Consider the following 27,697-nt stretch of genomic DNA (forward strand, 5'->3'; position numbering starts at 1 on the left):
TTGGGGGAATTTAATTAATTGAAAAAGTGAATTATTGCGATTGCCAGATTTTCCTGGAGGGGAACGGTTGAGGTGGTAAATCCTGGTCGACGCTTCGGAGAACGTAAATCACAGACAGACTCATGAATAGCAGCACAGTCGTTCAAAACAATCTCGTGCATTCACGCCGTCTCACAAAGGACCTGTCAATCAAATCAAATCAGGCGTATCGTCATCAGTTTGGGGCGTCGCCTGCGTGTGAAATCTTTGACCTTTAACGCGTTCAGAGGTCACAGACGACGGTTCGAACAGCGCTGAAACGATTTCGTCAACGAATCGATCAGCTGACGGATAATTAACCAGCGCCGGTAATCGATCTGACGTTTACGTCTTCGGTTTAACGTCGGTGAAAGATGACAGAACGCGACCGTGAGCTCGTAAACACGGACGTAAACAAGCACTTAAAAACAATTAAACGTTTTTGCGATTGTTTTACGAGGAAGAAAACGCACATTTTGTTCGACTTTACGGAGACGATGAAATGTTTTTTATTTTTTCGGGGGGAAAGAAGCGTGATTTTTGAGTCCTTTTTAAAATGACTCGACTCCCAGAAAACAGGTCGGTCGGGGTTGAATAGGCTCCGCCCCCTCCGTTCAACCAGAGCTGCTGCCATCTGTTAGCAGTTAGCTCAACGTCGAGCTAATACGGCCTTTACACACTGCGTGTTGACCGAGCACATTCCACCGTCCTCTCTCCTTGTGTGTGTGTGTGTGTGTGTGTGTGTGTGTGTGTGTGTGTGTGTGTGTGTGTGTGTGTGTACCTGTGTGGTGTGTTTTGACAGCTGTCTCTCTCCTCAGCTGCTGAGAGCGACAGACAAACAGACAAATGGAACAGCTGACGTTAAGGAGAGCCACGAGTTACCTCTCCTCTCCGTTCGACACACACATAACACACACACACACACACACACACACACACACACACACACACACACACACACACACACACACACACACACACACACACACACACACTTGTAGTGTTGACAAGTCTCGACACCATGTGAAAACACTTAATTGATTTCTCTGAGCCCCCTCATTACCGTAAGGGACTGTGTGTGTGTGTGTGTGTGTGTGTGTGTGTGTGTGTGTGTGTGTGTGTGTGTGTGTGTGTGTGTGTGTGTGTGTGTGTGTGTGTGTGTGTGTGTGTGTGTGTGTGTGTGTGTGTGTGTGTGTGTGTGTGTGTGTGTGTGTGTGTGTGTGTGTGTGAGCGTCAGAACCGGTTGGATGGGTCCGTGCGGGGGCCTTGTGGTTGGTTTCCACGGTAATGCCCACGTTCTCACGTTTCGGTGAGCTGGGAAGCGGATGATGTCGTGTTTGAAGGTTGTTTACTGACAGCGAGGTTACTGCCTTGCTCAAAAGGCTCGTCGGTGCTGCTGCACACCTGACGTATGGCAGCCAATGAAACCCACACAGGTACATTCCTGTCGTCATCAGTGTCTTCCGTTGATGGGACATAAGTATCGTCGAGTTTCCAATCAGATCGGTCAGATCCACCGCTGGCTCCTCCCCCAGCTCGTCCAAATATGGTCACTTCCTGCTCCGAACCGCTTCGGTTTTACTGCAAAAATCACCGACAACTTTGGAGTTCATTTGGAGCTTCGTGCTGTTTGTGAGGTCGCTGAGTTACAATATGTGTGTAGAAATATGTACAACAAGATACACATCTCACCAATATCTGCAGAGGACTGCAGTCATCAGCAGTTATGTTCCCGAGTCGGCATAAATCTCGTCCCGATCAGCTGATTTTCTTTCTCCAGAAAGCAGGTTCCTCTTGTCTCTTCTCTGGTGATTCCGCATGACTGGTTTCCCTGGCAACTGAGGAACTGTTGACGTCTTTGGCATCATGGGGCTTTCGAAGAGCACAACACACACACACACACACACACACACACACACACACACACACACACACACACACACACACACACACACACACACACACACACACGTGCACACAGATCACAAGACGACCCGCTGAGTCCTGACTAATTGCAGCGGAGGGTTCATTTGAGGTCGTGACAGTTTCCTCCGAAATGACTGATCAGCTGGTCAGTTAATCAATAACTGGGTCAATATACAGAGAGAGAGAGAGAGAGAGAGAGAGAACGGCCGAGCTGGGAGATGTCACTTTTACAAGACCGGTGGTGTTGCCATGGTGACCGGTCTATCTCGGGACGCTCGCACGCCCCCAAATTCTTTTCAGTTTCAGTGGAAGTTTGTGAATTCATTCAATGCTTGATGTCAGTTTGTCTTATTTAAGATTGAAGAAAACACACACACACACACACACACACACACACACACACACACACACACACACACACACACACACACACACACACACACACACACACACAAACTAAAGTTTATGGAACAACCTGGAAGCAGAAAAAAAAAACAGAAACACACACACACACACACACACACACACACACACACACACACACACACACACACACACACACACACGGGGAGGCTTTCCTGTGAAAGGGCCACATTATGAGCGTCGAGGACGAGAGGGAAGCTGGAAAATCTGGTTTGTGGAGGAGAGTGAACACGTCTCTGTGCGTCTTCTGGCGTTTGTGTCTTTGGAAAATGGAGGGAAATCTGAAACGACTGGAGTAACTTAAAAAAAAAAAGTTTTTCCTTTCCACTCCCTTTTTTTAAATTTTTTTATTTGTGTGACAGATTTGATTCTCATCATTCACACTTCATATCGTCTATAAATATTTATTCATATTTTCTCTGGCCAGATGTTTATGGGCTTTTGGTTTTTATGGTTATAAAAATCTGGTGGATTCCCGTGTGCAGTTGTGTCATTTTGTCCTCACTAATCCATATATAAGCTCTAAGTTTTATTGATCTGAGTGGCTGGTATTCTGTTTGTTTAAAAAAACAAAACAACAACATCCAAATACCGCTGACCGTGCAGAATTCACAGGAAACTTCCATATACGATCAAATGAGCACGTTCTCCTTTTCATTCTGTCGTGTCGAAATCAGAAGGAAACGCGTTTGTTCAGAGTCGCACATTAAAAACCAGAACGCACAAAACAACAACAACAACAACAACCAAAGACGTGAGAATCAAAAACGAAACGAGTCCGTCTCATCTTGTCAGGTCACATTGTTCTTCCTCCGAAGTCATCTTCGCTCTTTTAAACATGTCTGAACACAAATTCAAGGGCACGCCCACCGTGTTCGATACCTGTCTGTGAGAGACACACACACACACACACACACACACACACACACACACACACACACACACACACACACACACACACACACACACACACACACACACACACACACACACACACACACACACACACACGTGTTGCCAGACGAATATTGAAGCTTTGAGACGGACTTTTGAAACGTCTACTTCAGCTGCAACATTCGGCTCTTAAATGTTCTCGAGGTCTAACAGGGAGGGAAAGGTAAATAAAACGAACACACCTCGCCACACCTTAACGAAGACCTCGTACCTGTGTGTGTGTGTGTGTGTGTGTGTGTGTGTGTGTGTGTGTGTGTGTGTGTGTGTGTGTGTGTGCCCCCGCCCGCCCTGTGTCCTGTGTCGTGTTCCTGCACGTGTTTGGCTGGTAATTAATGTTTGGTTTTCTGAACTGTTACGGCACATTGGAGGAGGAAAGGAAGTTGAGGAGGAGGAGGAGGAAGAGGAGGAGGAGCAGCAGGAGGGGGAGGACAGGAGGAGGAGGAGGAGGAGAAGGAGGGAGATGGAGGATGGACAGAGGACATGGAGGAAAAAAGATGAAAACGGAGGATGTTTAGAGACGGACGAAGCTTTCTAGGAGGCGATGAAAGGAAAAGTACAGGAGGAGGAAGTCCATATGTCACTGTGACATCACTTCCTGTTAGTGCGGCTGCTGCCGGACGAACACACGCACACCTGTTCTTTGTTTCACAGTCATGACTCAGCGTGTGTGTGTGTGTGTGTGTGTGTGTGTGTGTGTGTGTGTGTGTGTGTGTGTGTGTGTGTGTGTGTGTGTGTGTGTGTGTGTGTGTGTGTGTGTGTGTGTGTGCGCGCCTTCCTGTTTCCTTCCTTCCTGAGGATGAGCGTCATTACAAGCAGAGGAAAACAAACAAAGAAACACACGATCAACAAGTTAATTATCGAGGAATTAAAGACGTAGAAAGAACAATTAATTTCTAATAAGTCGGCGACGGTCGTTTGGTTTTGCTCACATTGTGGGCGGGTTGTTTTCATGTGGTGGTCGATGCTGATTGGTCGACGGCTTCTCCGATCCTTTCAACATGATTCTGAGGTCGACGCCCATCAGGACGCAACGAAGGGAAAACGAACACCAAAGGATGGTGGCCAGACAAAAGATACTTACTGTGTGTGTGTGTGTGTGTGTGTGTGTGTGTGTGTGTGTGTGTGTGTGTGTGTGTGTGTGTGTGTGTGTGTGTGTGTGTGTGTGTGTGTGTGTGTGTGTGTGTGTGTGTGTGTGTGTGTGTGTGTGTGTGTGTGTGTGTGTGTGTGTCAAGCTGGTTGTGAAAGGAGGTGGTTTCTTTCTTACATAATTTATTAACAAAATGAGGAACACACACACACGCCCGATTGTTTCAACACACATTACAACACTCGTCATAAGATTTTAATCAGATTGTTTCTTTCAGATTGTTTCACACACACACACACACACACACACACACACACACACACACACACTGCTCTGTAATATTTTAATGGAGAGCTTCATTTCTTCCTGTTGTGGTGCGATTGAAGCGACCGCAGCTCCAAATAAAGGAATAATATGAAGTAAATAAGTTGCTTCAGTTTGTTGTGATGCGGCAGAAAACATTTGAGTCCTTTTCATTTCCTTCAGTCACTAATTTGCCCACCACAGATTTTAGTAATAAATTCTCCGCGTGCTTCGTCAGCCTCAAAACAAATACTTTCAGTGAAAGCATTCCTGTTTGTTTCGTCAGTTTAAATCTCACAGGGAAAACTAAAAATACCCGTGCTCAAAACCTTTGTCTCTTCCTGGTGTTTTATTTTGGAGGGTCGGTGTTCCAAATGGAGCTTTGTTCCGGAATTTCAAAATAAAACACCGAACTGTTCTGACTGTTGCAGGTGCCACCAAAGAGATCGGCTCGGCGCTCACCAGGATGTGTATGAGACACCGCAGCATCGAGTGCAAGCTGAAACTGTTCACCACGTAAGAGACACACACACACACACACACACACACACACACACACACACACACACACACACACACACACACACACACACACACACACACACACACACACACACCTGGTTTCACCCGTCGTCGCTGCTGCATCAGTCGCTTCTCTGTCATTACTGTCTGCTGCTGTTAAAGAAGCCGTCAGTCAGTGACTCACACAATGACACCACATATATATATATATACACTCAGTAGCTACTTTATTAGGCACACCTACCCATCGTCTGTCATAACGTATTATTTTTTATCCAACTTGAAAAAGAGTTACTATTTCAAATCCCTGAAATCACGCCAAAAAAAACAAAAATAAATGTATGAATTTAAGTTTTAATTCAATAAAATAGTGTTAAATTATTTTTATTTTCTTTCTCTCAGCGCTCTGTCAGAAAGTCTCATCACACCGCTGGAGCTGAAGATGGAGGAGTGGAAAAAAGTGGCCAGTCAGCTGGACAAAGACCATGCCAAAGGTATGCCAACACACACACACACACACACACACACACACACACACACACACACACACACACACACACACACACACACACACTCACACTCACTCACTGCACTTCTTCTCGCTGCTCAGAGTACAAGAAGGCGAGAGCAGACATCAAGAAGAAGTCGTCGGACACCATCAAACTGCAGAAGAAGGTGAAGAAAGGTAAGAATCGTTTTTTTCAGCTGCAACTCGGTTCGTCTTCAACAAAATAAAACTGAGTACGAATTTAAGTTTTAATTCAGCAGAGTCAGAAAAAGAAGCTGAAGAGCGCCGCCGGTTTCATTTTGAACACGAGCGGTGCAGATTCAGATGTCAGAGCTGAAACGGCGTCTTTCCTCAGCGAAGATAATCCGTCAGTCACCTGACGCCGCGAGCGAGGAAATAATCCCCCTGAAAACATGTTGCTTTTGCTCAGATACCTGCCGCATCGACTCGTGTAGAGTTCGGTTTTTAAGAAGGGAATTTCTTTCCGCATCATCCTGCCGATATTAGTAATAAATAAGGTCATTTTCCTGATGTTTTTTTTGATCTGTTTAGTGGTAAATATTGTACAGTAGTTTATAACATTTCAGCTCCGGTGAAGAATTTTGTCAAAATCAGTAAAGTAGGATAATAAAAGTGTGTTTACAGGGATTAAACATGAGATTATTCACTATAGCAACAGCCAAGGAGGTAAAAAGTGGTCAAAACATCGCAAAGAAATTAAAACATTAGTTTCGTTTTTCCTCAAAATTTTTGATTTTTTTTTTTTTCTTGTAAAATGCTGCAGAATTTTTGCAAGAAACTCGTTTGATAAAAAAAAAAAAAAACGTGTGAAACGTTTTTTTTTTTAGCAGAAAATAAAACAGTCAAAAGTTTTCCTTCTTACGGCAAACGATAAAAATGATCGACAACATGTGGACGTAAATATTAGCCTGCGCTTCTCGAGTGTTGATTTTCCTTTCCGCCGACTTTTGGACTTTAATCTTTTTTGACGTAAACTGACTCGATATCGTCCTAAAGACGGAAAAAACAAAGTCTAGGTTTTTGCTGATAACAGATGAACATCGAATCGAAGCACCAGCCGTCAATCACGTTATGAAAGACAGATGGAAATATATTGATCAGTGCAGACGAACAAACAACGACTCCATTATGACAACAACAACAAAAAAAAAGACTTTCGGACTCTGTGACTTGTTTTGGTTGGTTTTGGACTATTCAGCTATTTTGTTGTGACCAAAGCTTGTTGTTGTTTACTTTGTGCTTCTTGGTCGATATTTAGGACTCGTTGGCGTTGAGTATTCTGTATTTTTCGTAACAGTTTCCAGAAGATTGTCCGGCTCGTGTCGGCACTTGTTTTGTGGCTCGATTATTTACTATTTTGATAATCGATTAATCATTTTAAGTAATTTTTTTACTTCCTAGTCTCTGATTCCAGCTTCCTAAATGTGAATATTTTCTGTTTCCTTTAGTCCTCCATAAACTAAATATCTTTTCTTTGGTTGTGAACTATTGGTCGGGACAAACCAACCCTTTGGCTTCGGGGAACGTCAGCATTTAATTTGTTTCATTTTCTAATATTTGAAAGACCAAACCTTCAATCAAATTCAAAAGAACTCGACAGCAGCTTCTGTGTTGTCGAGACCTGGGAACGACCCCAGGGCGTGTTGGTTGGACCGTTGCCATAGAAACCTGGACACGCTACCAGGCAGAGGCACCTGGGCCACACCCATTTTCCACCGCCTGCTATCGGAGCAGAGACACGCCCCGGCCGTCGCCACGGTCTCACCTGGCCTCGACATCCCATAATCAGAGGAAACCAGAGGAGCGGACGGCCTCAGATGGCCCCGAGTCTGAACGGGAAAAACACACACACACACACACACACACACACACACACACACACACACACACACACACACACACACACACACACACACACAGAGAGAGTGAAATGAAACCTTTAGACCTTTTATACAAATGTCCTCTCTCTCTCTCTCTCTCTCTCTCTCTCTCTCTCTCTCTCTCTCGCTCAACAAAATCCAAATAATGCAAACACACGGATGCAAAAATAGTCGGCGCACACATCACAGGTCTGAACGCGGCGCCGCCTGCTGTCACCACGGCGACCTGTGATGTAGCTTCGACGTCTCTTGGCGTGTTTTCTGCTTGACTTTTTCTTTCCCCCCGTCTTTTTTAATTAATTTTTTTAACTCTTTTAATTGAATTTCTTTTTAAAAACCGAATCAGCCACCAGACTCGTTTGGACCGATTTAAATGGCTTCTATCGACGGTTATTAGACGTCACTAATAAGTCAAAGTTCATCTCTGAATCGAATTGAAGCTTCGAACTCGGTGAAACTCGTAGAAACGACGGACAAAAAGGACACAAAGATAAATAACATTTATGAGAGGAAGACGAGCTCGGAGACGACGGCGGAGTAAACAAGCAGGGCGAAATAAATTCAAAGGTGGAGACGCAAACCGCGGCCTCACGTTGTCACCACGTAATGACAGAGTACACACACGCACACACACACACACACACACACACACACACACACACACACACACACACACACACACACACACACACACACACACACACACACACACACACACACAGTGCACCAAAAATGGTTTCTGTACAGTCGCCGATCACGTTATAATTATCTCTGGTGTACAGTACGTGTGTGTGTGTGTGTGTGTGTGTGTGTGTGTGTGTGTGTGTGTGTGTGTGTGTGTGTGTGTGTGTGTGTGTGTGTGTGTGTGCGTGTGTGTGTGTATATAGACACTCCATAATAAGTGAGGACTAACTGCTGTATCTTTTGTAAACCAACCTCAACAAAAGTTCAGTTATTTTCAGCCTGAAGCTTCTTTTTTTTTTAGATGATCTACATTTAGTTTCTACGTATGCATGTTTTGGTTTTTTTTACCGTTTTTCTTCCGTCTGCAGCGTTTTCTTTTTTAAAATCCTGACAGTCTCACGAGCTCAATTATTTCTTATACTGTCTTCTATACGCTAAATATACGTCTATATATTCTCTATAATTTACTCAGATCACCTCAGCTCACCCTCCTTTGTTGGACAGAAATATACGTAGTGAAAAGAAAACCTCTTAACAGTAAACATCTGTTCCATCACTAATTATCCCATATGATTCTGTGTGTGTGTGTGTGTGTGTGTGTGTGTGTGTGTGTGTGTGTGTGTGTGTGTGTGTGTGTGTGTGTGTGTGTGTGTGTGTGTGTGTGTGTGTGTGTTACAGCTCTGTCATTATGTGGGATTTAACCACTTCAGGAGAGGGAATCTCCAACCGCTTAGAGACGCAGACAGAGAGAGACTTAGATGATGGGAGGAGAGTTGAGGACACGGAGACAGACATGAAGGTGTTATTGGTTATCCTTTATTTCTATATGGATGGAAAACAACACTCACACACACACATGCGTGTGAACGTCCACAATGGTCGCCATGTTTAAAACCGCGTTTATAAAAAAAGTTTGAATGAATGAGTAGTAACACTTTCTGAGTGACGACAGGGAGGGAACCGGACGCTAACACTAATGTCTTACTATTATTATTAATAATAATTATAATCATATTTTAAATGCAATTGTAGCTTCCAGGTCTGAAAAATGGTTCTGATCCAGAAGTGTCTTCAGCTGCAATACCAGCGAGTGCCACTAGAGGTCGGCTCCAAAAAGCCTCCGGCTCCATAGACTCCCATTCAACTTCTCTCATCAAATCCAAAGTGAATCAAATGTGTCCATCAGTTATCTCGGTGTTGTTAGCTAAAGTCACTCCTTCTTCTTAGTTTTCTGGAGGTCCATCTGAAAATAATCCCTCATTCATTAGAAAAGAAGATTCAAGAAGACCTGTTTTTGGGGGCGTGTCTGTTTGATTGACAGGCCTGCGGTGCAGTCAGGTTACAGCTATCGGTGGGCGGGATGTAGTATCGTCAGGTTTCCAATCAGATCGAGTCAGATCCACCGCTGGCTCCTCCCCCGGCTCGTCCAAATATGGTCACTTCCTGTTCCAAACCGCTCCGAACTAGCTGGATAGATGAGGAAGTAAAAGAAAAGAGAAGCATGAGATGGACGTGGGTTGTTCCTTCTGTCCTTGTGGCTGCACAGAGGAGAGGAAGGAGGATCAGAGCGACGGGCTGAAGTCTTCGCTGTGGTCGGCGTGGTTACGGAGATCGAAGGACGACGCAGGGAGACGAAGGGCAGAGAAAAGACAAAGACGAAAGAAAGCCAATAAACTGGGAATTCCCACCTCTGAGAAGGAAAAAAGGAAAGAGGAGGAAAAGAGATGATGTCATACTGTTTTCAAGCAGAGCGAGAGAGATGAAGAAACCAATAGAAGGAGGGGAGGGTGAGGGGGGAGGGTGAGAGAGGGAGGGGGGAGGGTGAGAGAGGGAGGGTGAGAGAGGGAGGGGGGGAGGGTGAGAGAGGGAGGGAGGGAGGGGGGAGGGGAGGGGGGAGCAACTGAACTTTGTGGTGGAAAACGAGAAGTGTTGTAAAAAGATGCTGACGGGGGGAAGTTTCACGTCTCAACCTGCTCCACTGAAACCATTTATCACCGGGAAATAAACTACCTGGCCTGGTCTGACGTTGATGATGTCATCAGCGGGTGACGCAGACGGTCTAGACTGGCGGATGAATAACGACTTCGATAGTGGTTCACTTTGTTTTTGCATTCGCAGTAGAAATGAAGGAATGTATGATAATTACTACGATAAACTCATTTACCACGTTGTTATTTATACCCAATAATGGTGTTTTATACTGACTCGACATTTTAATGTCATATTTACGGTTTGAAGCTGCTAACAGCTGCATTTTATATAGATATTTTTGGTATTTTTTTATATTGTCAAAATCAGCCAAACGCCCCGGAGTCCTTTATTATCGGCCAGATCTGTATTCACGTCGGTGTTCGGACGAATTACCTCCGAAAACAGCATTTAAAAGTATATAAGTATATAATTATCGTATTTGTTCCCATCTTAAAATCTGATTATATTCAAACTATGTAATTATAAAGTATTTAGTTTGTCTTAAAGGATAAAGATGCCGATTACGGCAATTGTAGTTTACGTAGAAACTCTAAACTGTTTGACGGACAGATGCACTCTGGGAAATGTAGTCCGGAGTCCTCTCATAACAACCTGTTGCATTACGTGTGTCTGAATCTAATAGGATTAAATTAGGATGAAGTTACTCAGACTGATAACACGGATGACGTCTGAGCGTCCAGAGGAAGAAAAAAACGTGTTTTTAAATCCGAACTCTGAGTCAGACAGCGATTATTAAAACTAGCTTCTGTATCGTGACGTTAAAAAAAAAAAAGATGCTGCCGCAGTACAGTTTCCACAGCCGGGGGGAGTTCGGCCCGTCGGCTGAACTGCGTTTCACCTCCAGCGGACGGAACGAGTCGACTCTTCTGAGTTCAGGTCTTTGTGTGTTTTTTTGTTGTTTTTTTGGGCGGCGAGACTGAAGCCTTGTAGAAACAAGAGTGTGACAACACGCAGCCAGACGTCAGAATAACACCGAGCTCCTGTTGGCGGCGTGGAAACTCTCCTCCTGCCCTCCACACACACACACACACACACACACACACACACACACACACACACACACACACACACACACACACACACACACACACTCTCACACACTCACACACACACACACACACACACTCACACTCACTCACACACACACACACACACACACCTGAGTGAACCGGCTGTGTTTAGTTTGAGTGTGTACCGCACAAAGTGTGCAGTGTGTGTGTGTGTGTGTGTGTGTGTGTGTGTGTGTGTGTGTGTGTGTGTGTGTGTGTGTGTGTGTGTGTGTGTTCGGCGGTGGAAACTGCTTCCCAGTGTTTTTCACAGGATTTACTGTCCGTGTCTCGGGCCCCCTTTTTTTTTATTCTTCTTTTTTTCTGACTGTTTCTCAAAAATCTTTTTTTTTTTTTTTCTTTCACGTTTGATTGAAAAAAAAAATAATCTCAAAATTCGATAAAGAACAATTCAACAGGAAACTGATAAACTCAGTTCATGAGGTTTTTTGTTGGAGCTGTGAAAACAATCACTGCACTCCAACGAAAAACATCTCGTATTACTTCAGATGAAGTTGATTATTTGTTTTCAACTTGATCTGATTTGTTTCTATTGTTTAATAAGTGCCAATAAATGTGCCATAAAAATGTCAAATTTCTCTCAAAGTACAAGTGAGAAAGTTTTCTACGCTAAATATAACTTAGGTGGTTATTGTGCAGTAAAATGGCTCCTATCGGTGTTGTATTTGTTTTATAGCTTGTCAACAAAACATTTAGTTTCTTCAATGGTGCTTCATGTTTTTGAACATTTGTGAAAACAAATTCTATACGAGAAATGTAGGTAACAGCTATCGCCGTCAAATTAATGTGAAATTTAACCGATATCAACGTCGGCGCTTCCACGAGGTCGTTTTTTTTTTTTTCTTAACATCCGTTCTACCTCAAACGAAGTTCAACGCGTGGAGGCTTCAGGCAGAATTCAGTGACATCACAGGATTGTAGTAAAAGCGGGTTTCGGGGGTTTTCTCATTTCCTTTCGACGGTTTGTCAAACACTCAGATTCTTTACTGGACCAGAGTTATGATGCTATTATGAATATTTACTATTAAAGCCACAGTTTAAATTGTTCATTCAAAATGATCTAAAAACAGAAATCCTTCATTGGGATGTTGGTTTTGTAGTGTGGTGTTGTGCTGCCCCCTGCTGGAAGCATCTGGGGAACACAGTCTGACTCTGAGGAGTTGACTGACTGATAATAAATCTTGTTTTCTCTCCTGAATATCTGCAGCAGAGTTTTTTGCTGAAAGGTGCAAATTAATATTCATATTTTCTGAAAAGAAACAGGTTTGTTTTGACAACTTTTCTGGCATTTTAAGAAACTCTCATGAGACTTCTGCTTTAAATCCAGATTAGAAGTTTTAGGATCTGTATTTGTGATTCAGCTACTTCTCTTTTTTTGTTTTTTTATTTAACATTGCTCAGACGTTGCGACGCAAGCACTTTCATTTCCTCATTTTATCCTCACACGGTTACACGGGGTTAAAAAAAACAACTGAGTGAAATAAAAAATAGATGAAAACTAAAAAAAGAATAAAAACGGAACACAATGAATAATAAAAAAAGGTAAATAGTAATAAGGTCGAATTAAAAAGGAGCTAAGATAAAAGATGAGATGGAGTAGAAGGTACGTGGAAGTAATGAAAAGAAGGATGGAATAACATGAACAAAAAAACAACAACAAAAAAAGCATTTCCCTCCTGACATCACTTCCTCTTCGTCCCGCAGGGAAAGACGAGGTTCGCGGTCAGCTGGACAGCGCCCTGCAGGACGTCAACGAGCGCTACGCCGTCCTGGAGGACACGGAGAAGCGGGCCGTGTGCCGAGCGCTGGTGGAGGAGCGCGCTCGGTACTGCGGCTTCGTGGGGATGCTGAAGCCCGTGCTGGTCGGTGCTGCTGCTGCTGCTGCTCACTAGTCCAACCTCCCCCCGTCACGGCGGTGATTTCAACTCCCGTGTGTGTGTGTGTGTGTGTGTGTGTGTGTGTGTGTGTGTGTGTGTGTGTGTGTGTGTGTGTGTGTGTGTGTGTGTGTGTGTGTAGGACCACGAGATCAACATGCTGGGGGAGGTGACCCACCTGCAGACCATCCTGGAGGATCTGACCAACCTGACGGCCGAGCCCAATAAACTCCCGCCGGCCAGCGAGCAGGTAAAAAAACAACAACAAAAAAACATCCTGCAGGTGGAAAAATCTGGGAGATACAAACAAAGATAAACAACAACAATGGATTGTGTCTGCATCTCAAATATGTTTTTTTTTTTATGATCCATTTTCATCCAAACAAAAGGATTCTCCAGTTGAGCCCAAAGTGATTCATCGTCTCGTGAATGTTTATTCGACCTGCAGGTTTCAATCATCCGTGAATGACTTTAAACCCGATTTTTTTTTAAACACTTTTTTTTATTACAAAAATGTCCAAAAATAGAGTTCTCATCAAATATAAATTGAGAACAGCTCATGCAGTCGTTTTCTAAAACCCAAAAAGCTCTTAGTGGCAGCTTTACATTTATGGACACAAAAAAAACGGACAAACAAAAATAGTTTGTGTTTTCACTGATATCTCGAACACGAAGTCTTCACGTCCTGTTTCTCTCGTTTATTCCTTTTCCAGCCAGAAGTCGGTCAGAAATTCACCAGATATGAAAAGTTGACGTGTGTTTGAGTGATTTCGGGCCCGACCGTACGTACGTACGTCATCTCACCGGCTACGGCAGCAAAATCTGTATTAATCTGCCTCTGAATATAGTCCCGGGTAAATCCTCCGGTCAGAATAAACAGCTGCAGGATCCAGATGTTTGAGGACGTTTTCTGGGGCAATATAGGAAATTGAAACGATATATTTTTGTGTGCCGTTTCTGTGAAGTTTTTGTCACCACAGCGGCTGTGTGTGTGTGTGTGTGTGTGTGTGTGTGTGTGTGTGTGTGTGTGTGTGTGTGTGTGTGTGTGTGTGTGTGTGTGTGTGTGTGTGTGTGTGTTGGTTCTTGTCTCTCAGGTGATTCTGGATCTGAAATGTTCTGATTACCAGTACACCTATCAGACTCCTCCAGCGTCTCCTAGCAACAGCCTGTCGAGGAAGAGCAGCATCAGCAGGTAACAACCTTCGAGCTCGTTCGTTTGTTTTTTATTTCTATTTTATTTTGAAGATTAAAAGTAATAAAATAAACAATTGCTTTGTGTTTGGAGGTCTTTGAACTAAGTGCCGTCAGTTCTTAGCTGCAGTGTTTGTGTGGTTCCATAACAGCTACCAGTCGGGATCAGTGAGACACGTTCCCTCTCTGGACTCCATCAGCTGTGCAGTGGACGGAGTTCACATCCAGGTAACACACACACACACACACACACACACACACACACACACACACACACACACACACACACACCCTTTTTAGTCCAGGGATTCGAGAAAACGTACCTATGTGAACAGTAAGGGGGCGCTATAGTGACCACAAATACTTCTTGATAAATAATTCATTAACACTCATTTTACAGAGCTGCATCTACTGATATAGGCCCCGCCCACTTTTATTTAATTTTAGGAACTACAAAATAAAAGCTTTTCACCCTGACAACAACAGAAGTACACACACACACACACACACACACACACACACACACACACACACACACACACACACACCACTCTAACCCTCTCCCTGTGTGTAGCGCTGCTCCTCCCCCTATCTGCTGATTGGCTGCGATGAAAGCGGGCGGTCCCTCAGCGAAGGGAACTCCCCCTCTCGCCTCGGTCGCCAGGGCAGCCGTGGTCGCTACGGTTACGCGGCCGGCCGTGGCCTCCACCCCGCGCAGAGCCGCCGCGTTAGCCGCCGGGATTTGACCACCGTGAGAGAAAAAACAAAAAGACATTCCTCCCGACCCGAGTGGCGTCCTGTGTCCTTTTTTTATTTACCCGTCTGTCGTCCCGTCGGTTTGAACCCGTCTCCCATCGCACGTTCTCCTCCGACTGTTCTCCACCTTTGTGCTCCACCTGTTCTCCATCAGCTCACGTTTGATTGCACCTTTCGTGTGTTCGATTTTTTTATTTTTACTTTTGAAATGTTTCAGGTTGAACCTCATCGCTCTCCGATTCCAGCGCATCACATCTGTTTTAAACTCTTGACCTCATCACACAACTTGATTTGTGTGTTGGTGTCGGTCGGGTCCTTTCATGCGTTCTCACGTCTGCTTGTATCGTTGGTGTGTATTTGTTGTCGTGTGTTTTAGTTGACTGTTGGAAGAACTCGCGATTGTCTGCCGTACATATTAAGTACTTCTTAAATTGTTTGGTTAAATCTCTTTAAATGACACCGAATGATTTTATTTTTCTTTGTTGTTAAAGCCCAACTGATGCTGGATTTTTGTAAACCAGTAAAGATAAATGAAAAAGTCTTAAAACATTTTTTTTTAATTAACAAATTATCACAAATTTTTTTTAATTTTTTATGTGGAATCCAAAATATATACAGCAGTGTTTTATCCTGCCGTTGTCTCGGGAGAAACTAAATATGAATGCACTCATAGAACTGGAGTTACATCCAGTAACCACTATTTATTCACTTCGGTCCTTTGAGAGGAATTTTGCCGCCGCTGTAGGTTGACTTATGTTCATCGGCAGGATTCATACAACCGTGATAAAAAAAAAAAGTGATTCTTCAGTAGCGGCTCCTCGTATTTCATAATAAATCTGCAGCGTCAGATTTCTGCATGTCCGACTTCCAACACGTGATCCCCTCGTTCCTCCGTCCCGTGTTTCCGCCGTTTTACCGAGACTCCCCTCTCTGTTAGTGAAAGATGGCGTAATGCTCCTTTTGCTCTGGTGTTACTGTATCGCTGTCAGTGGTGTCCCGTCAGTGGTCCTGTGTTTATGAAAACATACGAAGCTTGTGTGTGTTTTCAATTTCACATCATATCTCTCATTTTATATATATATCAGATATTAAATGAGGCACATTGTCGGTTATTTTAAATGATATTTTGAGAGATATCCTGTATGTTTTCTTAATGTCAGAAAAAAATCCCATTAAATGTGTTTGTTTTTTTTCCCACCATCAGCCGTCGTAGGAGTCCCGTTTCATAAAGTGAAAAAATCTGCAGGTTTATAAAAAGGCATCATTCTTTAAAAAAAAAGACTCCAATTTAAAATATATTTTATGCATCTTCTGTGTTTGAATTTGAACTTTGCAAAGTGAACGGGATGGAACGACGGACTTCTACGACGTCTCCGCGGGCGTGAGCTTCAGCCGATGACGCGACTCGCTGACCGACTGCTTTATTCTCTTGACAGGATGCAGTTGGCTCCGCCCACCAGCTGCCACCCGGCGGGGGCGGAGGGGCGGAGAACGGCCTGTTGGCGCCCCCGCACAACTTCTACACCCACCACGGAGAGAGAGCTCGAGCCATGTCGGCGTCTGGGAAGGTAAAAAAAAAAATCACAGTGGTGATGTTACTATAATATATATATTTATATATATATACAGATATAGATATAAATATTAGGCACTTACTAAAGGCAGTTTAAATTTTGACAAAATAAACGTATGTTTAAACAGAACAGAATTGGAAAACTTTATTGGTTTTATCAGGCTATTATTAGGAGCTGGATTTATGTTCGGTGGTGTTTTTTGTGTGTTTTTTCTAATGTTATTTGTATTTTGCTTCATAATACAAATCAAGCTTCAGTGAGGTGAACGTGTCGTTGCTTATTCTTTCTTCTGTAAAAGTCTCAACGTTTTTCAGGAAAATAACCTCCTCTCTCTCTCTCTCTCTCTCTCTCTCTCTCTCTCTCTCTCTCTCTCTCTCTCTCTCTCTCTCTCTCTCTCTCTCTCTCTCTCTCTCTCTCTCTCTCTCTCTCTCTCTCTCTCTCTCTCTCTCTCTCTCTCTCTCTCTTTCTCTCTCTCTCTCTCTCTCTCTCTCTCTCTCTCTCTCTCTCTTTCTTTCTCTCTCTCTCTCTCTCTCTCTCTCTCTCTCTCTCTTTCTCTCTCTCTCTCTTTCTCTCTCTCTTTCTCTCTCTCTCTCTCTCTCTCTCTCTCTCTCTTCTCTCTCTCTCTCTCTCTCTCTCTCTCTCTCTCTCTTTCTCTCTCTCTCTCTCTCTCTCTCTCTCTCTCTCTCTCTCTCTCTCTCTCTCTCTCTCTCTCTCTCTCTCTCTCTCTCTCTCTCTCTCTCTCTCTCTCTCTCTCTCTCTCTCTCTCTCTCTCTCTCTCTCTCTCTCTCTCTCTCTCTCTCTCTCTCTCTCTCTCTCTCTCTCTCTCTCTCTCTCTCTCTCTCTCTCTCTCTCTCTCTCTCTCTCTCTCTCTCTCTCTCTCTCTCTCTCTCTCTCTCTCTTTCTCTCTCTCTCTTTCTCTCTCTCTTTCTCTCTCCCTCTCTCTCTCTCTCTCTCTCTCTCTCTCTCTCTCTCTCTTTCAGTCTTGCTCAGCTCGTGATCAGCTGGCGGTGACCCTGGGTGCGTTGAATTCGGACGCCCCGAGGAGCAGCAGGGACTCTCTGCACTGCTCCAGCGGCTACAGCACTCAGACCACCACCCCGTCCTGCTCCGAGGACACCATCCACACGCACAGTGAGTAACAGACAGGCCTCTCCTACTTAAACAAGTCTGGCAAAAGTAACACGTGAACCTTTAAAATTGATAAACAGCTTGAAACTCTCAAGCGCCCCCTGCTGTGCGTTTTTTTTCTTTTTTTTAAATCCTGTTTTTGTTTGGATGAACGCGACTCCTCCGGCCGGCCGGCCGGCCATCTGAACCAGTTTCTAGTTTGGTTTCTGTTTCTTTGCTGTTTTAGCTCCTCTCTGGTTCTCTGTTGTGTTTCCTGGTGGTTTTTTTCTCGGTTAAACTTCCTTCCTTCCTTCTCTTCCAGCTGTAAGGAGAGATCCTCCCCTCTATGGTAGGTCTCTTGACTACCTGTCCATTTACCTGTCTGACTTCTTGTCTGCTTATCGAGGAGGTCCGTGTTTGAGTGCACGTGGTCACATCCAGTTATCTGATCTCTTTGGGTTCAGCTTTCCGCATATCATTTTAATTTATAAAAGGATTCAGTCGAAATGTCGACGTTAAAGTTTTTGAGTCGGATCTGCAGACAAACTCCGAGTGGAACTTCTTTCCTCGCAACGATGTTTGTCCGATCACAGACCCCGAACTGCAGAGAAATTTGTCACAGAATTAATATAATTTATTAGCGGCTAATGTGAACTATTGCCAGTGATGTTTGTCGTTTTGTAAAGAAGCTACTGCACGTCTTCAAAATGATTATTTAGTTTAAAAATCAAAAGATAAAAAAAAGTCATACTACAGCATGTCGTCCAAAATTGATGGTATTTCTGACGACACGCTGTAGTATATAGTGTAGACATGTCATCTCACAATCAGGAGCTTCTGGGTTCGATAGGTGGTCTGGAAGATTGAATGTAATGTTTTACATCATTGACTACATGCATAAGTTAGTCATCCATATTATGGACAACAAACTTTACTTTTAGGTTATTAGTTTTGCAGGAATATGTAAATTCCACATAGAAAGTGACAGGTGGGAATTGAACCCGGTACCTTTAGACTGCGAGAGGACAACACTGACAGCTGCACCACGATGTTGGCTTCCATAACTTGAACCAAAGTCATATTATAGTATGTCGTCCGAAATATGAAAAAAATGGATCAAGCCTGACTTTATTATCACATTTCGGACGACATGATTGATACTGATACTTCTTTAATGTCGTCCGAAATGTGACCAAAAGTCTTCCTATAGCATGTTTCTACAATAAAAAAACATGTAACATAACAAGTAACTCACACTTTCCTTGTCTCTTTCTCTCCAGTCGACGACGAGTCCTTCTCTCTCCACAGAGACGCCGACTCCATCTCCTTACACCACATCTCCCACGGCAACAGCCAGTCAGACTTTGACAAGTCCTCGACCATCCCGAGGAACTCCGACCTGCGGTTCCAGTACCGGGAGTTTGCTCAGTCCAAGCGTCCCGCCTCCACCGTCAACCTGCTGACCGAGTCCGAACTGAGCGGCGGGTCGGTCCGCCAGCTGCCGTCCCACACGGCCACCATCAGGCGCAAACCCTCGTCCAAGCCGGCGTACCGCAGAGGCACGATCAGCGGGGGGGTTCCCATCCCCATCTGCACCCCGCAGGTTCCCCTCAAGGCCGTCGGAGGAGGAAACGCCGGGAGCGACGAGAACGTCTTCGTGGCGCCCTCTGCTGGAGGAGTGGCGGGTTTGGGTCACAGTAAACTCTGCACCTCCACCCAGAGCCTGAGCGCGCTGCCGCCCTCGTCCTCGCCGTACTACCAGCTGGTCCCCGGTCAGATGCCCATCCCGGTGCCCGTGCCGACTATCCCCTCCCTGCCACCAGAGGGCAGCGGCGTCAAACAACAGCAACAACACAGACACTACCAGCTGCAGCAACTCGCCCAACAGGTGAACCACCAGCAGCACCGCAGTCATCTACAGCCGCACAACCAGCAGCTCCAGATCCAGCAGCAGCAGCTGCAGCAGCTGCAGCAGCTGCATCAGCAGCAGCAGCAGCAGTTCCAGCAGCAGCAGCAGCAGCAGCAGCTGCAGTTCCAGCAGCAGCAGCAGCAGCTGCAGCAGCAGCAGCAGCAGCAGCAGCAGTTCCAGCAGCAGCAGCTCCAGCAGCAGCAGTTCAAACAGCCGTTGCCTCGGCAACCGCAGCAGCCGCAACACCAACAAGATCCGCAGCAGCAGCAGCAGGCGAACCAGCAGCAGCAGCTGGTCCAGCAGCAGCTCCAGGCCGCCACCACCGCCCAGGCCCACGCGGAGCCCCCCGGTCCGGGCCACGGTGTCAGCTACCAGCCCCAAGCTCCTCCACCCTCCAGCCTGGACCCGAACCCGGAGCGGCCGACCCAAGACGGAGGAGGAGGAGATGGAGGAGAAGGAGGAGGGGGAAATATGCTGACCCTCATCAAAGGAGTAAAGCTCAAAAGGACCCTCACCAACGATCGCTCCGCCCCCCTCCTGCCCCCTCCGACCAATCACAAATGAGACTGCGACCTCGGTTTGAGCGCCCCCTGCTGGTGAACTGTTGAGTTTACAGAGACCGACTCGTTTTGGACTTCACGACACACTGACTGATGCTGGAGCTCCACACGTGTCTTCGTTTTATTTGAGAAAGTTCTGCTTCCTTTTTGTTTTTTTGGGCCGTTTAGATTTTGTTGTCATTTCCTGTTGTTGCAGCGACCATCTTTTGCCTTTTTTTTTTGTATCATTATTTTTGGTTCATGTTTTGGATTTTGCTCGTGGATAAAGTTTTTGTGTGACTCGGTCTTACCGATAGAGTCGTCGACTGTTTTAGTTAGTGCTCACTTTCCTGGTCACATGATGTTAATTAATCAGACCGGTCAGCTGGTCAGATCCTCCTCCAGTTTGATTTTTGATTTTTTTTTTTTGCCCAGACTGCCAGGAGGGCGTTTTTTCTTTATTATTAATTGGTTTTAGAGTTCGGTGGGCGTCCTTCTCATCTCAAAACGCTCGTAACTGGAATAAAACATCGACGGGTCTGAAGACCGTAAACATGTTGGAACAAAAGGAGCTTTCGGGACGTCGAATGTGTCAATCAACTGCTTCCCCTCCCGGGACTCCACATGGTGCCTCTGTAGACCACCGGATGTGGAAAAAGAATTAAAAAAAAATGTTACTGTGGGTGAAAGTCTGTTTTTTTTATGTGTAAGTAATTCGCGGGTTAATACGAAGAAAAAAAAACACAAACAAGAAGGCAGTCATCGTGAGTTTGTGAACGTAGCCGGCTACGTTACGCAAAACTGTAAAAGAAACTAAGAGTTACACAGAAATTCACAAATCTGAGAATTGACAGGAGACACGGAGAGCCAAGACACAATTAAACCATTTGTTGCCACTGAACATTTTTAAAAATTGGATTAAAACAATGATATTTGCTTTTAACGTTTTTATTATTTTTATATTGTGACCAAGATATTGACTTAGCCGACAAACTAGATAACGGAGAACGCGTCTCTCAAATATCAAATACATATTTTTTTGGGCATTTCTTGTCACTTTTTGGCCGATATATTTAAATCAGTCCGTCCCCCTGAAAGATAAGCAATAAAATACTATTATAGTTACATACATTTTGATCTATTAATGACATTTCTCCCCCCCAGACAGACCGGTTGTGCTTTTAGCCTGCTAGCTTTAGGTTAGCCTTCAAAACACGAACTTTAACGCACTGAAAAAAAAGCAAAAAGGAACATCAGTTAGTGCAGATTGTTAGAAAACAACTGATTTAGCGGTTTGAAACGTAAGTTGATGAAGTATTACTGCCACCAGCCACCAGGGGGCGATTGAGATATTTGAGTGTCATTGTGGGGAGCTTTATTTTGAGACACTGTCTCCTTCACCTGGTTTGTCCATCAGAGAGCGCTGACGAATTTATTTTTAAATGTTAAAAAACGGTCTACATATTTTGGTCACAATTATTATTATTATTATTTTTTTTTAAATGTCAAGTTTTTAAATACTCGCAAAATTAAATGGAGTTTGGTTGGTGGCTCCAACATTTCTTGGGTTCGTGGGGCCTCCGACTTTCTCAACTCCTACCCGTCAGAGACCAGCTGCATGCTGGGAAATGTAGTCCAGTCTCTGCTCAGCTCTCAGAAACTTTTCGTTTATTTGGGTTTTTTTCTGCAGCTGATTGGATTGTTAATATTGTCGTTATTCATTTGATTGACAGGACCCAATAAGCCCCACAGCAGCTGTGTGTGTGTGTGTGTGTGTGTGTGTGTGTGTGTGTGTGTGTGTGTGTGTGTGTGTGTGTGTGTGTATATATTAGTGCTTCTATTTCTGGGAGAGATCTAAATCTATATATAAAATGTACGTAAACATATCCTGATTGTATTTTTGTTGTTGTTGATTTTTGTTTGTTGAGCCGACGATGTGATCCGATCCGACGATGCCGCCGTCGGTCGCCACTCGTCGTATTTTTGTAGAAAAGCTTTAAACGGAGGAAAAACTTGCAGATGTTTGAGGATCCGTGACCTGATTGGACGTCTGACGAGACCGACTGACGAGTGAAGGTCTGAACGGACGAATGGACGACATGAACCAACAGAATGTACTTGTTTTGTTCTTCATCTTTTGACGTTCGCTGTGGGATCAATAATAATAATAATAATAATAATAATAATACTGAGAACCGACTCTGATTGGCTTTTTTGTGTCCTTTGTTTACTGCTTCTTTCCTTTGCTTCCTCTTTTTTTTTATATCATTGACTGATCAATTTCTTGAATAACTTATTATCATTAATTGTTTTGTCTATAAAATGTTGAAAAACAAAAGTGAAGTTTAGGATTATGGGACACCGAGAGATTTTTAACGCTCAATTATGAACGACTTTTACAGCGTGTGTCGGGAGCTAGATTTGAGATTTTAACGTGAAGCTAAAACGAGAGAAATATTCCTAAATATTAGAATAACGAGGACGTAACGAAAACACGGATGAATTTCTACGCATCAAAACGAGACGGGATGTTTCCGATCTCCGCGACATCGCCGACACAACAGACGGCCGTCCCGACTTGCTTCACGTGCGAGTTGAAGGAAACATCCTGATCGTGAACGACCTCGGCAGTGTTGGAGGTCGCGGCCTCGTCGTCCGTAGCAACCGTATGATTGGATACGTTTCTGTTAAACGTAAATTCTGTTTAAATCGAAAACGACTGATGAGAGCCGAAGGAATGAATCAAAATCAGCGGGCTGTCATCTGATACACAGCGCTAATATAGAAGTATCGATTGCAGCAGCAACGTTATCATTTACAATCTGTTGTTGTTGTTGTTGTTGTTGTTGTTGTTGTGGCCAACAGGGCGGGAATCATCCCGATCAGATCGCTTTCAGAGCCGGCAGCTCGCCTGACTCACCGTGTGTGTGTGTGTGTGTGTGTGTGTGTGTGTGTGTGTGTGTGTGTGTGTGTGTGTGTGTGTGTGTGTGTGTGTGTGTGTGTGTGTGTGCCCCGCCCACCTATAGTGGAAACCTGACTGCACCACTGGCCTGTCAATCAAGCAGACACGTCCCCCAAAACATAGCTGTCTTTGAGGCCTAATATCTAATCAATGATGGGATTATGTTTTTAGATGGACAAAAAAATTAATGGATTTGTATTTCGTGAGAAGTTGAATGGGAGTCTATGGAGCCGGTGCCGACCCCGAGTGGCCATCGTTGGTACTGCACTCCAAGGCACTTTTTGCGTCGGCCTAATTTTTTGTCGGACCCGGAAGCTACGCCCGCTTTCTACATCCAGTCTGTGGGGCTTTTGCAAAAAAACAAAACATTGTGATGTCACAGGGAAGTTGACCTTTGACCCTTTGGGTCTTCTGTTTCTTCTGAGATCATAAAGTGTGTATTTCATGAGGATACCATTTTGTCCGCATGACTCATGAGGTAACAGTGGATGACAACAGAGCTGCTGACTCACCCACAGGCGAAGTGAGAAGAAAGGAAGATCGAGCGACAGCCGCTCGCCTCCGAAGCGGCAGCTCGGACACCGATAACGTGTAACAGTCCTGCGGCGGTCGTTCAGATTCCTGAAGTGAGAAAAAAATAAAAACACCAAACACCAAAAATCTCTGTTTTTAGTCTCGCGACCAACGGATCATAAAATTCGATGTTTTACCAAAAGAGAAACCTGCTGTTTGTTAATGCAACAAGAGCGAAAATAACTTCAATCAGTCAATCTGACAAGAGATTAAATACGATTTTTTTAAATCTGTAAATTAGTGATAGAATTCAGAAAAAAATGCCAAATATTTACTGTTTATTGTTCCTCAAATGTGAGAATTTGCTTCTTTTCTCTGTTTTACGTCATCGTTAGCAACACGTTCTTCTTCTGTGGAGTTTTAGAGCAATTGGCATCCTGCGAGTCACGTTACTGCCCCCTTCTGGTTCTACTTGTCTACTGCAGTTAGATTCTTGTCTTGAGAGTCTTTGGTCTCTTTATCTACGTTGTAATGACCTGCTTTCTCCTGCAGGGTCCACCGTTTCTTCCTGCTTTATTCTGTGCATCATGTAAGTGTCTTCCTTTTTGTCGCACTGTCCCAATACTGTTGCCATGGTTTCATGATTACCTTCCACACTATGCTTTTTGAAATTTTAATGTTAATATCTACACATTCTCTCCTTGTCTGCTTTTTCGTTTGTACCCACATTAATTAATAAACAGTAATTCCTGTATGATTTCTGGCTGATCCTACTTTAATGCTTCACCCTACATGAGTGTTTTACTTGTTGTCCAGGAAACCCTCAGTCCATCTTAAATGAAAGAGAAGGCAGCAGCGCTGTGTTTCTTTCTGGTTTCTTCTTTGCATGTTCCTGAGCCCATGCAATGATTTCCACTGCAGAATTGTTTCCTTTTTTAATGATAAAAAGCAAAATAATGATAATTGTTTTAAATTTGGTGCTTGGGCCCTAACAACAGATAAACTATTAGATAATCAGTCAGTTTCTAGGCGGGACGGTGGTTTCTGTTGAAAAAGAAACTGAACATTGTGAACTAGTTTTAAGAGGAACGGTTCAACTGGACGACTTCATTTGTGCAACGTCCAAAGTTTGGACAAAGAAAACCAAGAATATGTTAATGTCAGTGATCAAGTCTCCTGAAGTGAAATGTGAAAATGGAAATTAAATCTTTGTACAAACAGAAAAATAGTTTCTCCCAAAGTTCACCAAAATAAACAAATTAACCACACACACACACACACACACACACACACACACACACACACACACACACACACACACACACACACACACACACACACACACAATGCAGCCAAAAAATGCTGCAATGAAGTTCAACCTGTTTAATTCAGCTGAGATAAACCAGGAAACACAGCGTCTCATTTATAAATGAACAACGAGAGATTCGTTTTCCTCGCACACTCACGACAACACCGCAGAGCGACTGGAGGCAAAATCTTCAACCAGCTGCTGATATCACAAACCTCACGTGAGTTCACCTTTACTTTAAATGAAACTAGTGAACTCAAGCTGAAGATAAAGAATGACGGACTGATTTACATCGTGCCGTTTGTGTGATTTATTTTCAGCCTCTCACAAACACAATGGCTTCAATATCTGAGGAGGATCTCTGGTGTCCTGTCTGCCAGGACGTCTTCAAGGACCCGGTGGTTCTGTCCTGCAGCCACAGCTTCTGTAAAGAATGTCTGCAGAGATGGTGGAGAGACAAACCAACACAGGAGTGTCCAGTTTGTAATAGAAGGTCATCAAAGAGGAATCCACCTCGTAACCTGGTGTTAAAGAACCTGTGTGAGACCTTTTTACTGGAGAGAGAGCAGAAAGCTTCTACAGAGTCTGAGCCTCTCTGCAGTCTGCACTCTGAGAAACTCAAACTCTTCTGTCTGGATCATCAGCAGCCAGTGTGTGTCGTCTGTCGAGACTCCAAAACACACTCCGACCACAGGTTCAGACCCATTGCTGAAGCTGCAGAGGATCACAGAGAGAAGCTCCAAGAATCCCTGAAACCTTTACAGGACAAACTGAAGATCTTTCAGGAAGTTAAAGGAAACTTTGATCAAACAGCAGGACACATTAAAGTCCAGGCAAAAAACACAGAGAGGCAGATTAAAGAGCAGTTTGAGAAGCTTCACAGGTTTCTCCAAGAGGAAGAGGAGGCCAGGATCTCTGCTCTGAGGGAGGAAGAGGAGCAGAAGAGTCAGACCATGAAGAAGAAGATTAAGGCTCTGAGCAGAGAGATATCATCTCTTTCAGACACAATCAGAGTCACAGAGGAGCAGCTGAGAGATGAAGACATCTCATTCCTGCAGAACTACAAGGCTGCAGTGGAAAGAGTCCAGTGGCGCCCCCTGCTGGACGATCCACAGCTGCCCTCAGGATCTCTGATAGATGTGGCCAAACATCTGGGCAACCTGATCTACAACATCTGGAACCAGATGAAGAAGATGGTCTCCTTCACTCCTGTTGTTCTGGATCCAAACACGAATCACCCAGAACTCATCCTGTCTGAAGATCTGACCAGCGTGAGATGTGGAGAGAAACAGAAGCTTCCTGACAACCCAGAGAGGTTTGATCATCATGACTGCGTCCTGGGTTCAGAGGGTTTTAATTCAGGGACTCACAGCTGGGACGTTGAAGTAGGAGACAGTAGATTCTGGACACTGGGTGTGATGGCAGAGTCTGTCCAAAGGAAAGGAGACATAATGTCTGGAATATGGGGAATAGGATTCTGTCATGATGAATATGAAGCATTTTCCCCACAAATCAAATCAATTGTTCTCTCAGTGAAGAAGAAACTTCAGATGATCAGAGTTCATCTGGACTTTAACGAAGGAAAACTGTCGTTCTCTGATCCTGATACTGACAAACACATACACACCTTCACACACACTTTCACTGAGACACTGTTTCCATGTTTCAGCAACAAAGATGAATTCCCAATTAAGATCTTAGCAGAGATGGAAAAAGTATGATGAAGATGAAGATGAGGATGAGGAGGATGATGATGATGATGATGAGGATGATGAGGATGATGAAGATTATTAGGATGTAGAAGAGGATGAGGATGTTTTTGAGGTTGATGATAATTAAACTGTATAAACGTAGTAATCAGTTTCTTGAAGTGAAGTTTAATCATGTTTTAAGGTGACATAATGTTTTTGTGCTGGCGGCGCGGTGGTGTCGAGGTTCATGCTGTCGCCTCACAGCAAGAAGGTTCTGTGTTGGGTTTAAATTTTGTGTTTAGATGATTTTGTGATGTTGTTTGTCAGACTTTTAGTGGAAGAGTTCAGATCTCCGATTGTAAATAAAAGTGTTCGAAGCTTCCGGTTCTGGAAAATGGTTCCGGTGCAGAAGTGTCTTAAAGCTGCAATACCAGCGAGTGCCACTAGAGGTCGGCTCCAAAAAGCCTCCGGCTCCATAGACTCCCATTCAACTTCTCTCATCAAATCCAAAGTGAATAAAATGTGTCCATCAGTTATCTCGGTGTTGTTAGCTAAAGTCACTCCTTCTTATTAGTTTTCTGGAGGTCCATCTGAAAATAATCCCTCATTCATTAGAAAAGAAGATTCAAGAAGACCTGTTTTTGGGGGCGTGTCTGTTTGATTGACAGGCCTGTGGTGCAGTCAGTTTACAGCTGTCAGTGGGCGGGACGTAGTGTCGTCCGGTTTCCAATCAGATTAGTAAGACCCCCCCTTTCTAGCTCCTCCCCCTGCTTGTCCAAATATGGTCACTTCCTGCTCCAAACTGATCCGTTTCAGGACAAAATCCGAACTCGAGGCTTCGTAACAAACGTGAACAAACCAACTGGTGACGTCACTGCTGGTCGTCG

At 44.2% G+C, this 27,697-nt stretch overlaps 2 protein-coding genes across 4 annotated transcripts in view; both read left to right on the top strand.

Annotated features, from left to right (window-relative positions):
* Positions 1-22,520, top strand: part of mtss1 (MTSS I-BAR domain containing 1) — a 42,288-nt gene extending 19,768 nt beyond the window's left edge. The window contains exons 4-15 of one of the 3 annotated variants that reach the window (XM_069712624.1): positions 5,143-5,227; positions 5,636-5,727; positions 5,844-5,918; positions 13,090-13,247; positions 13,402-13,509; positions 14,354-14,451; positions 14,603-14,678; positions 15,025-15,201; positions 16,643-16,774; positions 17,761-17,911; positions 18,210-18,236; positions 19,168-22,520. In XM_069712624.1, the coding sequence (XP_069568725.1) occupies positions 5,143-5,227; positions 5,636-5,727; positions 5,844-5,918; positions 13,090-13,247; positions 13,402-13,509; positions 14,354-14,451; positions 14,603-14,678; positions 15,025-15,201; positions 16,643-16,774; positions 17,761-17,911; positions 18,210-18,236; positions 19,168-20,360 (2,372 nt within the window). In that variant the 3' untranslated portion in view covers positions 20,361-22,520. The remainder of the gene's footprint in view (positions 1-5,142; positions 5,228-5,635; positions 5,728-5,843; positions 5,919-13,089; positions 13,248-13,401; positions 13,510-14,353; positions 14,452-14,602; positions 14,679-15,024; positions 15,202-16,642; positions 16,775-17,760; positions 17,912-18,209; positions 18,237-19,167) is intronic. The other 2 variants (XM_069712625.1, XM_069712626.1) reach the window with 2 other exon arrangements.
* A 2,733-nt stretch (positions 22,521-25,253) lies between these two features.
* LOC138629134 (nuclear factor 7, brain-like) lies at positions 25,254-27,471 on the top strand. Its single transcript, XM_069712643.1, has 2 exons — positions 25,254-25,339; positions 25,440-27,471. Exon 2 carries the CDS (start codon positions 25,455-25,457, stop codon positions 26,838-26,840), a length of 1,386 nt encoding a protein of 461 aa, XP_069568744.1. The 5' UTR covers positions 25,254-25,339; positions 25,440-25,454; the 3' UTR covers positions 26,841-27,471.
* Positions 27,472-27,697: the final 226 nt, after the last annotated feature.

Source organism: Brachyistius frenatus, unplaced genomic scaffold, assembly GCF_029030835.1.
Source record: "Brachyistius frenatus isolate BFR_SWC_R1_liver_20210118 unplaced genomic scaffold, ASM2903083v1 Contig_111, whole genome shotgun sequence".
Classification (NCBI taxonomy): domain Eukaryota; kingdom Metazoa; phylum Chordata; class Actinopteri; family Embiotocidae; genus Brachyistius; species Brachyistius frenatus.